The sequence below is a fragment of the Vanacampus margaritifer genome, chromosome 9 (genome assembly GCF_051991255.1).
Source record: "Vanacampus margaritifer isolate UIUO_Vmar chromosome 9, RoL_Vmar_1.0, whole genome shotgun sequence".
Taxonomy (NCBI): Eukaryota; Metazoa; Chordata; class Actinopteri; order Syngnathiformes; family Syngnathidae; genus Vanacampus; species Vanacampus margaritifer.
Genome location: NC_135440.1, coordinates 8631920 through 8644809, shown reverse-complemented (window position 1 = coordinate 8644809; position 12890 = coordinate 8631920). Strand labels below are relative to the sequence as shown.

Genomic DNA, 12890 nt, shown 5'->3' with positions numbered 1-12890 from the left:
TAAAAAAGTACACTACGAATCATGCACAGCCTGTATCCGCATACAGCTGCTTGCACAATGTAAATGGGAAACACAAACAAAGACATTAACAAAGCAACAGTCACGTGCTGGCCAGCAATTTACTGAGAAGTCATACAGCTGGGGGCAGCCACAGAAATAGCTCTGAGCCTCAGCCTACAAGCACAGAGGCAGTTGTGTACCATTCAAGTACATTTACACAACATCAGAGCAGTGATGTCTCCTTGGCAGAAACCGATATCAAACAGGATATCCTTTTCTGGCATCACGGTCACGGATAAATTAACAACGGAGACGTCAACATGGCGGATGCACAGATGCAGCACCACTGCATGTCAATACCTCTCAAAGTCATAGTCAGAAGAGTAGGCGCCCTCAGAAAAGGCACGGGATATCCTAGTGGAACGCAGTAACCTGACTGCTTCCTCACGGCAGATTGGGTACACACGGTGGTTTCGGCTGGGAAAAAATATCACAGCGGGTCACAGTTGGTTGGCTTTCTCCCCCCCTCCCCCGCAAGGGATGGTAACAAAAACGAGAGGGTGGAACCTTGTAATGAACCGCGAAGGTTCCATTCGCAGATCATTTGCATACACTCCATGTGAATGCATAATGAATTGACGGTGATTTCGCAATCTGAAGGACTGCATGGCCAATTTGAGGCAGGAAATGACTTTTTAGATAATAATAACAATTTGAAGCATGAAAATACTGATTACGCAATGCTGATGTCATGGATGGGTGAGTTCTTTACCTGTTCAACTTTTCTGTTCTGTTTAAGTATGACATAAGTAAGTTCAATCATATGAAGATAAAATCTACACTGTCAGCATAACTTTAATGGCATTAAGGACTTGAGGTGTATCTAGCTCATTTTACTACCCACCCATTTTAATTGACTCAAGTTACAATATTGAAATGTGAAGTTGACTACAGTACTGTGAAGGTCAACACACAATCAAATGGGAGTTGTCTTGGACAATAGAAACAAAAGACTGCGGATTGAAGATTTGCAGTTTACTGGGTTGGAACATGTTTAGTGGGTTACAAGCAAGTTTAGATCAGCATCTACTGTACCTGGGTTCCTTTTGGGAAACATCGCTAGACTGATTATGTCTGGTTCGAGGAAAGGTGAGAAAATGACTGTGACCATATGGAAGGTGGAGGAGGAGGAGACAGACATAGATCTGAGATGATGTCAAGGAGGAAACTGAGGTAGACCTAAAGGGGTCTAGAGGTGGACAAACTCACAGTGAAGCAGATGACAAAATCAAATGGGATATATTAACGTCTTAAGTTCATATAAACTATTTCACAGAGGAAAATAGGACAAGGTATGTAGCTCATTGAACACAAATTTATTATTACTATTATTATTATTATTATTAAAACCATTTTTTGCCTCATTAACAAATTCTTAAACGGAATGTTATAGGTATATAAAAAAAGGAGATGCTGATTTAGTATCGTCCTGACCTAGACAATTTAGGTAAGTGTGTTTGCTTTGCCTATGACACTGATTTAGAGCAGGCCTCAGGAAAATTCTAACTATAATTGAACAAGAGGAAAGTAGCTACAGTCTGACGGTGCCAAGGCTATGACCAGACACATCGAGAAACTTATTCTAATCATCAGAGAAAAAAATACAATAAGAAGGATTAAGGGTCAACCCCCACTTTCAAGATCTTTGTAGCATGTGCAACTTTAGTATATTTTCAGCCTCTATAAAGCATTACATTAAACTTGTTCTCAAACTGAAAAAAATAAGGTCAGTTTTTATGTAATACACTGATACAATGCAGGAACTCAGAGCAAAATATTATTTCGATTTAAATAGCGTATTTTTCCTAAAAGAAATTCACATAATCCAGAAAATCTTGAAGACATTTGAGGTGTACAGCTCGTATAGCCTATTTATTTATTTTTTATTTTTTAGCACATAATAACCTGAGATGTTTTTCACCATTTAAATGAAATTTGAATGGATAATAAATAAAATAATTAATGCGATTATTCCATTAACTATGGTGAAAATGAACAGTTAAAGAAGCCAGTAAAACAAATAAACAGATGATTTACTATTTATTTACCTGGCGGGTGGGGGAACGCTGGGGGAGCGCGAACGTGCTCGATGTATTTCAGCAGACCGGGAACAGTGGTTCGACGACATCACCTGTTCTGGGACAGACAAAGTGGAGCTCTGGAAGTCTCTGCCATTCAGTCGGTAGTCTGTGAACAAGGCAACGATAGAAGGGGCGACACCAAACCATTAGTTATTTGGATCTAGTGGTGTTTTTGAAGCGTGGCAACTGCACAACCAATAACTAGCATGGTCTCCACTCTTTGCTGTAAAGTTTCATGGACTTGGTCACTGCAAAGATCGATCTCTGACACTTCAACAACAAATTCTGAAATATCACTTCATCACAATGAGCCTTTAGGGAACACCCACTAATAGTGCAGCTTCAATCTATTTGCTTATGAGTTTGTCTCTTGACTGTATGGAGGCATTTTGTTTGATTGGAGATGGATTTTACAACAAAACATTTTGGCGCAATGATGAGAAAGTAGGCAAAATGTGTGCGAGGATGAGCCAGAAAAAGAGACTTCTGGTAGCTCGCTCCTCCTTTTGAGTATTGTAGACTCTTGAGCGTCACACCACATGGCTAAAAAGCTATGAGCTGTCCATTGCCGATATCAAAAGAAAATGGTGACGAAAATTAACCTCTTGGTAAAGTAAAAGTGTTATGCTTTACTTTTAAGAAATTGAAATGACTTTCCTCAACTGAAAATTTCCTTTATTAACAGTTCATCTGCTCATTTACTGATTACAATACGAGATGAGGTAGACTATTTCACAGCTGAATTTCAAAGTAGTGATATGTATCAAGAAAGTGGTTGCTATGTTATGACAAATATACCAAATGAACAGTTTTGCCGTTTGCAATACAGTGGACCGGATAGAAAGGGGGTAGGCACGCCAATAGGCAAAAATCTGTGTCTAACTGGCACCAATTGAAATGCATTTGGATCTTTTTTTTTTTCAAACTTTCTCAGCATCCCATAAAAAAAAAAAATAATGCTAATAATTTTAAGTAGTGGTTGACTCACTATAATACAAAATAAACCAAGCTTGCTACATTTCAAGTACGCCTCATAGGAATATTCTGTGGTTTTCTGTGGCTCTTTGTCTCATAAGAGCTCGAGCTCTCATTCTGATTTTCAGCGTGGGTGTTCTGCTGGAGACTTGGTGTGAACAGACAAACAGCAAGTTGCAGTGCAGAGGCAGACAAAAGCTCGCTGATGTCTCATTTTGCTGCGGTTAGTGGGTGCACATTCTTAATCCACTCATCTTATCCATATTTCACTTTGGAAAATGCTGAGGCTAAAACGGCCTGTATAGGCCCACACAGACAGAAGTATGTAATATCAATATGAGCAGAGTGTCTTACCTGTTATTACCCCAACCCCATCTTCACAATCATAGTCTGAGATCTCGCCGTCACTTATCCTCTGGGACCCTTTGAGATAAAGATAGAGAAAAGTGGGAGAAGGTGAGTAGGCAATGGGCAGAGCAAGTAAAGAAGTGAACTCAACGCTCAAATCAATCATCACTTGGTTTTGGAAAAAAAAACACTGTAGTGGTGTTTGATCATTTACATATCCATCCATTTCAAAAATTAAAAAGAAAAAAAAATCAATCTTGCTAAACAAAAAGCAGAATAGTCTTCATGAATTCAATCATTGACACTTTTACACATCATCACCGCACTAGAATTTTCTACCCACAAGACAGACACACATGTACACTGTGCTTTCAATCTTCACAGTCATAGCTGAGTCAAGTCAAGTGGACGTTTTCTTTTTCTTTTTTTCATTTATTATAAATGACAAGGGCTGCACTCTGTAATGCTGCTCCCAACCTTTCACCTCAGTTTGTCACAAACTTTTCACAGCCGTCAGCACTTGCAACTCTCTAGTAGCCATCATCAGGTGCCCAGAAAAGGCCTTCTAAGAGAAACTGTCAAGAGTACAGTATTTGTCCAGAATACACTGCACAAAATTCTGTATAAGCATATTCGCTGTGTTAAGTGATAGACCACTAAAACACGACAGAAGAGGTCTAAGAAAAACAAATATAATTTTCATAAAGGTTTTCAAAAATCACTTAAAATGACACTATTTATGTGTGTACTATATCCTCTGTCAGTTTAAAGAGTCACATTCAAAACACACAAATACAAGCAAAGCAAAATGAGAGAATAATTGTGCTTTTAATTTTAAGGGCCTATTTGTAATGGGCAATATCACAAAGGGAGAGGTTTCTATCAATCAGGATTGTCAGATTAGGATTTTATAGCATTTTTAGAGCACAACATTAGGGCTGAGTGCAGTTGTCGCAGGAAAACATTTTGGGTTGCAGTAGGGCTGGACGATTAACCGTAATTTTATTGCTATTTCGATTTTGGCTTCTCTCAAACATTAAAACATAACGATCAAAGAAAAGCGATTAATGTGCAGAACGCTGCGATGCGTTTATAAATTCTCTACATTGTGAAAGGATCCTGAATGCACCATGTAACTTGTAGCCAGCCAAGAGCGAATCAGTGTGATTCTGTCGTCCCTAAGTGTCCTTTAAGCTGTTTAATGACACTCCAGTTGGAGTTAACTGTAAGACACACGATAAAGAGAATTGCATACAGTGTGTATTTAAATACAAAACATGCTTTGTTTTTAACACACAGCAAGCCTAGCGCTAATGCTAATGCTAATGCAAGTAAATGGAGGATCCCATTCAAATTCTAACAGGATGTTAGCATCAACTTTGGGAGTAATAGCCCTTCAAATAACGAATATTCACACCCAAATGTGGTAGATACACATACCCACGGGTAAGATAACACTACTCAAATGCACAAATTCTCACCTACATGTGAAAAATGAGTTATTTTAATAATATTCAATCGCAACTTTCTTCTGTTCTAATTGAAAGCGTGTACACTATGAATGCACGGCACCACACTGCCCCAAAGAGGCCAAAACGTGCAGGAACACCCAATATTTGTTTTGCAATTACTCTTTTAGTATGCAGTATTTTTATATTACTTTTTTTTATTTTAACTTTTTTTTTATCTATTTAAAGATTCACAGAATTGTATTTTCCACAAAATCCCAGGATATAAATATACCCAATTTACCAAAGGACTTTTTTTTTCATACCAACACACATTTCCACATGACATAGCACAAAATACAATCCCTGAAGGTCCCAGGTCATCCTACTAAGTCCCCAGACTTGTGAAAATAACATAAGATAAAAAATGAATATGATAAAACGGGTAATGCAATGCTTAAATTTGAAAATAAAGAATGAAAATACAAGAGGCTTGAATTTCATATAATTATAAGGTTGTTAAATTCACAGAAAAAATAGTGTTCAAGAATAAAGTGTTCAACGTGATGGGTTGAATGGGCGTAAGACTATGATCATCATTTTGAGTAGTTGAGTTATAGTAGTTGAAAAAGATATTATGTTTTAATCGTTTTATTAATTGGGATTTCAATCGTAATCAAAATAATTGTGATTATTATTTTTCCCATAATCGTCCAGCCCTTGGATGCAGGGTGGGACTGTACTGGCTCATCACATTGAAACACATGTGAGGGAGCAGACACCCTTCATGGATGTGGGGTACAGAATCAAGCCACAAGAATGCATCATTCAAGAGGAGAGCAGACACTCAAATGCACCACAGAAAGGTGCCGCCTATGAGTGCAGGACCTTTACCTGAGTATGAATATGAGCCTTTGTCTGCAAAAGCAAAAGCGGGACGGTTGATGTGACACACAGGACATAAATGCTCATTGTAACTTAGCAGGCAGGGCTTTATGACACAAGTGTGAAGGAGTCAGCACTTACTCTGAAGCCGCCGTGTTGGGCTTTCTCCATGAAGCTGCCGACGTTGTGTGTTCGGGGAGGCACGCGGGAGCGGGATGGAGGACACGTCATGGGTCTGTAGCTTGTACCAGTGAGGCTCGTCATCCAGAAGAGCCGTCTCCAGTTCAATGAGTATCTACCCATGTGAAAAGCCACAGTCGGGTTACAAACAGTGCCAAACACTCATCGAGCAATTCAGATTAACCAGAGGGTCATTCCATGCTAAATCACCCCCCCCCAAAAAGAATTCAGAAAATTTTAACCAAGCAGATTTTGATCTTAATGACATTTGGTGTATTTGCTGATAGTAATGGCAAAACACTAAATCTCAAATTTTAGGTCAATCGGAGGAGGGGTGTGGGAGCTACCGCTGGATTTTGACATTTTCCGCAAAAATGGGTTTGGCCACCTTCCTTTGAACCCTTGAATCTCATAAACTACTGGATCAATCTTCACACAGCAGGTATTATTTGACGGGGGGGTTCAACAAGAATGAAAAATGTACAATATTCAATGAATATTCAACTTTCAACAAAATGAATAAATTGATATTTTGACTCCTCCAAAGCCAACCAAAACAAAAGGTGAAAAGGTTACTAAAATATGCACCTTGGAATCCTTGTTGAATTTCCTTTCCAACCATACCTCTTGTGAAGATTGACCCAGTAGTTCGTGAGAAGGGTTAAAAGGAAGGCGGCCACGCCCTTTTTGCCAAAAATCTAAAATTCGGCTGGATGTAGTAGCTTCCAAAACGATTCGCCTCAAATTTGACATTTAGTGTTGTGCCATCTCTATCAACAAGTACATCAAGTTTCATTAAAATAAAAATTTGCTTGGTTAAACTCACTGGGTGATATTTAGCATGAACGACCCCAAATCAAAATTCATCTTTCAATAAGGCAATTGTATTTCCAATGGACAAAGGTTTAAAATGCACAAAAATATACATATATGCTAATCAGCTATTTGTATCCTTGTTCAGAACATTGGAAGTGAAAATGGTCAAGTTCCTCCACATCAAACTCATCCAACCATGGGCAAGGCATCAAAGGCTTCTGCTGGAAAACAGTTGCAAGCAAAATAGCTTGGCTATAGTCTAGCATTAAGACGCAGGGAGTGGGGCTGTGCAATTAATCGAAATTCAATTACAATTTCAATTATTGCACTCCACAATTACAAAATTGGCATAATTGTAAAAAAGGTTTTATTTTATTTGAAAATTATTAATTTAATAAATCGTGTTTGGCCCAAAAGGAACTTGCATAATTATAGTGTTTATGTCTTAATATTTTTTTACACATTTTCTTGTTTTGTACCCAAAAAACAAATGCTTGTCCTAACTGTGATTTCAATTATTACCAAATTAATCGTGTTTAATATTTTTTTCATAGGAGAATTAAAAATTAGTAATCTAACCCCTGATAATGAATGAAATGATAAATGTGTTCCAACATATTTGTATGTACAGTGTACACCTTGGTGAGATGCCTTTTTATCTTTCTTACCTCTCCCAAGAATTCACTCTCCTCTTCCCTCACTCGGGCTTGATCCCACAACGTGATCTCCAACATGCGCTCCCGAAACTCCCGCCGATGTACGGGGGAATACATAAATGTCTGGTTCCATTTGGGCTCTAAGGATTTCTTGACTGTTTTTGTTCTCCTCTTGCTTTTGTCACTGTGGGAACAATAAATCAAACTATTTTGTGTTTACAATTATAACCTGAAAGAACCACAAAGACAACTGTGGAATGATGGGAGTGTGGAATAGACAGACATGACACTTAAAAAATCCGCAAATGTTATCGGCACACATTAAGAAAAATAGGAACGGTCCTTTCGCTTGCTTACCTTCGATCAGGGAGGAAGTAGATTTTCACGTAAGGATTCCTGGGCCGACCATCTTCCCTGGGTGGCAGGTCTTTGGCTCCCAGTATGGTGACTATTAGTTGATGTCCGACTTTGTCGTACCACAGTTTGACCTGCAAGTGCAGAACAGAAACATCATTCAGTCACAGCCATCTGAGCCACAAGTTGAGAAAATGCACAAAGTGAATAATGCTGAAGAAGACAACTTCACCGGGCTCTGTTAAATCTTGGCATGCACTATATTGTTTCCTTTATATAGCACAGTGGTTGACTACAATATGGGGTTCTCTCCTCTACACCCAAGATAAAGTCTCATGCTTGAAAGTACTTCATTATAATATGAGATTATTATTTTTTTTAAATAAACAGTGCTGGAATTGATGTATTATTACAAGATGTGTAGATCCTTGTTAACTTTACACTTCCTCTTTGTAATTTAGGAGGTCCCTCTTGGATGATAAATTTGTGTGTACAAGTGTTTACAGTTGTGTACGTTTGGGTCTGGGCCGATCATTCATCCTGCAGTTATTTCTCTTGTACAGATGAATAAATATTATGGAAAGGAATTGGCTGTAATTCATCTGGATTTCATTTCACCAAAGTTGAAGTGAAATACTACAAGAAAGATGCTTTAACATTGCCAGCATGTGCTCAAGGGAAATAATGCCATCTAGCAGTGATGATGTTGTCTGTAATAATGTCTCCGATATTGGACAAAGGGCACTGTTATTGACAAATCAATCATGCTCTTGCAAGAGTAATCAAAGGCGGTAAAAAGGAAGTATGGACTCCAAAAGCAGACACTTAGAAGAGGTAAAACTCTAACAGTGGCCTTAAAGCAATTGGATGAGATGAAAAAAAAAGACATCTTCTAAGTTTGTGTCCATACTTCGTCAAGAATATGATAAAGTACCAGCTATCCATGCAGCATTGTAAAAGAATGTAGCCAAGACAAGGTTGCCGAGGAAATATGAAAATAGATGGAGGGGGGTTTCTGACCAAAGAATTTGTTAAATCTCAAAACATACTACTATAATAAAATACTGCATCTCAATCAAAATGATGTGATCATATTTTAAAAACCTAATAACACACAATAAATGATTAAAGGGTTAAACACAAGACATTGTTGACATTTAACTTTTTCAATTTATATTTTTATTGTTTTTGAATTTAGTTATAGGTATATAGATGTGATATAACCATGTGTAGTTAAATGAATAACAATGTGATAATGATTTTGTACACTTCATTTGAACCTCTTACTCCTCACCATCTCTTGAGATAAGAATGTTTATGTTTTAAAAGTTGTCAGAGTCTCTTGTCATTAGTCATTTGGTCGTAAAAACTGAAGGTCCAAGGTCAAAGCCTGTCCACATCATTTCTCCGAAGCTGGTGGGAAGCGGAGATGACCATGTCAGTATCTTGTGCCTGCTTATTTTCAACACTATCTCTGTCAAATGTAAGAGGCGGAGAGAACCTTTTCTACTAGTATAAAGACACCGGGGGGTGTCCATATTTTCTACACACTGGGAGCTTATCATCACTTTTCGAATGTAAGCTTTTTTCCTGTGTCTTAAGAGCTCTTAATAAATCCTTGCAAGGAAAACTTCTTCATGAGATCTCAATTCTGATTTATTTGAACACGCAAAAGATTACACTTAAAAAAGTAATCAAATAAAGCCTTCAACATCAACAAACTATATTAGTCCCTGCTTTAGAAGCAGATGTAACTACCATGCTTTGATTTGATTTGATACCGTACTGTACCAATTCGAGCTTTTCCTCCAATTAGAAATGCACACCGTTTAGCTGAAGGCTTCACAACACTTTTCTATTCACAATAACAACGGGACCCATTTGCCAAATTTAAGTTTAGTTGATACCAACACCAACAATACTTGCTTGCTCTGAACTCTAAGGCCACGATTGTCTATTTTTAGCTCCAGCCACTACTAAATAAATACGAACATTTGCATTTGCAATTGAAGTATTTTAATTAAACCGTTTAAGTTGCATATCATTGCAGAACAAACTTGTCTGATGTTGTTCTGTTTTGAATGGGAGACTTTTAACGTTAGGCTACTTGGGATGAACCAACACATGCTTGCAACTTTGGAGCAAATAAGTTGGACAAAAAAGAAGAAGCACATTGGTCCCCTAAATGGCCATATATAAATCAAAGCTGTTGTGATTAATATTATTACGCATTTATGGAGTTTCGGAAATACAATGACATCCCACATTGTATTTTTCCCAAGCACTTACTGAGGAACTGATATACCAAAAAACACACACAATGCCATCATATGTCAGAGTACACTAATGTTAAAGAAATGTCCTCGCTGTAAAGGACAGGCTCCCCGTCTTTGTTTTAGTGTAAATTTATATGTGCATTAATCTTTTTTTTTTATCTGGAAGCTAAACAATAGTTTGTCTGTTTTCACTGTGCAACTGGATGTATGAGGATTTATACTACTGCATCATTAACTCATTCACTGTCATTGACGGCTATAGACGTCAAAAATTCATTTGAACTATTTCTATTAGTTTAACATTTTTTTCCACTTTTGTTAACAAGGGTATGAAAACCTAGATTTGTTATTGTATATTTAGAACAGATATAAAATTTGTGATTAATCGTGAGTTAACTGGTGAAGTCAGTCAGTGATTAATTCCGATCAAAATTGCCTGACGCCCCTAATTTTTTAATAATCCTTTCTCTTCTTTTTTTTTTTAAACGTGTCAGGCGATTACATTTTTTAATTGTAATTAACTGCATGACTTTAATAGTTAACTCACGATTAATCACAAATATTATATCTGTTCTAAATGTACAATACGTTCTAGGTTTTCAAACAAAAGTGGAAAAAAATGTTAAACTAATAGAAATAGTTCAAATGAATTTTTGACGTCTATAGCCGTCAATGGTATAATGAGTTAAAACACAAAATTACTTCATGTGTGTGATTATGTCCATTTTCCACTGACTAATTGTCTGTCCTCACAACACCCCCTGCCCCCCTGTCAAGTTTTCATATGCATTACAAAAACTTTAATATCAGCAAATTGAACAAGGCAATGGAAACATTATTTTTCTGATGTTGATTAGTTGTTCATGCACTGCCTAGGCAAACTGACATGATTGGGTTAAAATGAGCAATACATCATAACTCGAATCAAAATGGTGATAGCAAGAAATCATATAGAAGAATGTAACACAAGGCACTGCACTGACAGGGAAATACGAAGCATTAATTTCCCTGGAAATGCACTTTCCCAAATATGGAAACAGAAAAAGGCCAGTCAACAGTCAAAGAGCAAAGACCAAATAGAGGGTGGCCTTCAGACAGGGCCCATTACCTGGACCCTAGGGGGAATAGGCGGTGTTCTTCTACTAAGGCTTTGGCTCTGGATAAGCAAAATTAACAACAACAAAGGAAATGCAATAAAACCAGACTCGCACAAAACAACATCAACTCACAATTCACCCAAACACAAACACAGATTGTGCTCTTAAATGGCACTGTTCCTTTCGTCTTTTCATCTCTATTTTAAAGATTTTTTTCCACATATAACATCTTATCTCTGCTTATCAAATGTTACGGTTGCTGACGTTAGTGGCAAACCTGGCATCTTGTGTTTATTAAGTTTGAAGAGTCCTTAAAAATATTGTCATAATACTGTTTTGAGCTGTCCCAAATCTAGCATTTTTCTTACGCGAAAATGTTCATTGCTTAAAACACATACAGTACACACAACAATTTACTTCTTGTAAATGCTCAAATCATTGTATATAATTAGTTCATGTGATATTTCAGTGCAATTGTTTAACCCATTCATCCCAGGAGGGTTTTCAAACTGGAAAATGGACACATCGTATCACTGACAATCCCGAATCGGGATGGTAAAAAGGTCAGCGAAATAGATGTGACTCTGTGCCCGTTTGCCTTAACAAACTCACACACCATTTTCTCGACTTGTGTCAATGTGTGCATTGAAAATGATACAAACGGGAAAAAAACATATCAGTCGGATTTGGCTCAAGTTCATATCTCATCTCACCAACGGACAAGGCCATTTATCACTAATGACTTCTCTTGGCCCATATGTTAGTGTAAGGTCACTTACTGAAAGCTGTCCTGACAAGTACTGGGGGGCGTCCCTCAGCATGTTGGGACTCATGGGGGAGGTGACAGATATGGACGGGCGATCCATCTTTTGGGACTCAAAAGAACTTGAACCTGAAAGATGACATGAGGCAACCAGTCTGGATGTAGCTTAAACATAGTTAACAGAGAGCCAATACAATAAAAGTGTGGTACGTATACTGTTCATTATATACGTGTCTTTTAACATCATTGTTAAACTACCTACACGAATAATACATTTGTAAACCCCTCATAAGAAAATCTTTATTGTTAAGTTGACAGGTTTATACTTGATTAGTCAGACAAGGCAATGTTAAATCCTGCAAACTCACTTGATTCCAGTTGTGCATGTGTGCTGTCTGGTATCCTTGGAATATCTCTGGTGGGGGTGAAGAGAAAGTGGAGCATAAAAGAAAAGGATGAGGTCAAGTGAATCAATACGCTAATGCTGAATGTGCTCTGCTTTAATGACCCTAAGTACAACATTAGTCTTCATTCATACAGCAGACCCCTTAGCAGCACAAACCAGGACAGACAGAGAAATTGACGTTTTTTTTTTTTAACTGTTGTTGTTTATGTGTGTAATGTTCTTATATGAGAGTTTGCTCGAGTCAGAGCCGGAGAGAGAAAGTAACTTTAATTCTGAGATTAGGCATACACAAAATTCCAAATTATGCTGTTTTTTTAGCAATTATCATTAAATCCAGACTATAAACTGCGACTTTTCTCCCCCACTTTTACTTCTACAGCTACAATGAAATATTTGATCAATATATTCTCATCTATTCTTAACATCTCTATATTTCACCAGCACCACGTTCACTCATGAATTTTTGACAAGCTACACAAAGTGTTAATTGGTCACACTTTGTAGCATTTGGATCGTTAATTCACCACTTTATTTCACTAGTTTAT

At 37.5% G+C, this 12890-nt stretch overlaps 1 protein-coding gene across 36 annotated transcripts in view; it reads right to left on the bottom strand.

Moving 5' to 3' along the window:
- rims2a (regulating synaptic membrane exocytosis 2a) overlaps positions 1 to 12890 on the bottom strand; it is a 153581-nt gene that overhangs the window by 43948 nt on the left and 96743 nt on the right. For 23 of the 36 annotated variants that reach the window (XM_077576050.1, XM_077576081.1, XM_077576071.1 and 20 more), the window contains 8 exons: positions 12308 to 12354; positions 11956 to 12068; positions 7807 to 7937; positions 7462 to 7633; positions 5939 to 6092; positions 3471 to 3539; positions 2109 to 2247; positions 361 to 477 (listed from right to left, as the gene is read on the bottom strand). In XM_077576050.1, the coding sequence (XP_077432176.1) occupies positions 361 to 477; positions 2109 to 2247; positions 3471 to 3539; positions 5939 to 6092; positions 7462 to 7633; positions 7807 to 7937; positions 11956 to 12068; positions 12308 to 12354 (942 nt within the window). Of the gene's footprint in view, positions 1 to 360; positions 478 to 2108; positions 2248 to 3470; positions 3540 to 5938; positions 6093 to 7461; positions 7634 to 7806; positions 7938 to 11187; positions 11236 to 11955; positions 12069 to 12307; positions 12355 to 12890 lie in introns of all 36 variants that reach the window. The other 13 variants (XM_077576042.1, XM_077576043.1, XM_077576051.1 and 10 more) reach the window with 1 other exon arrangement.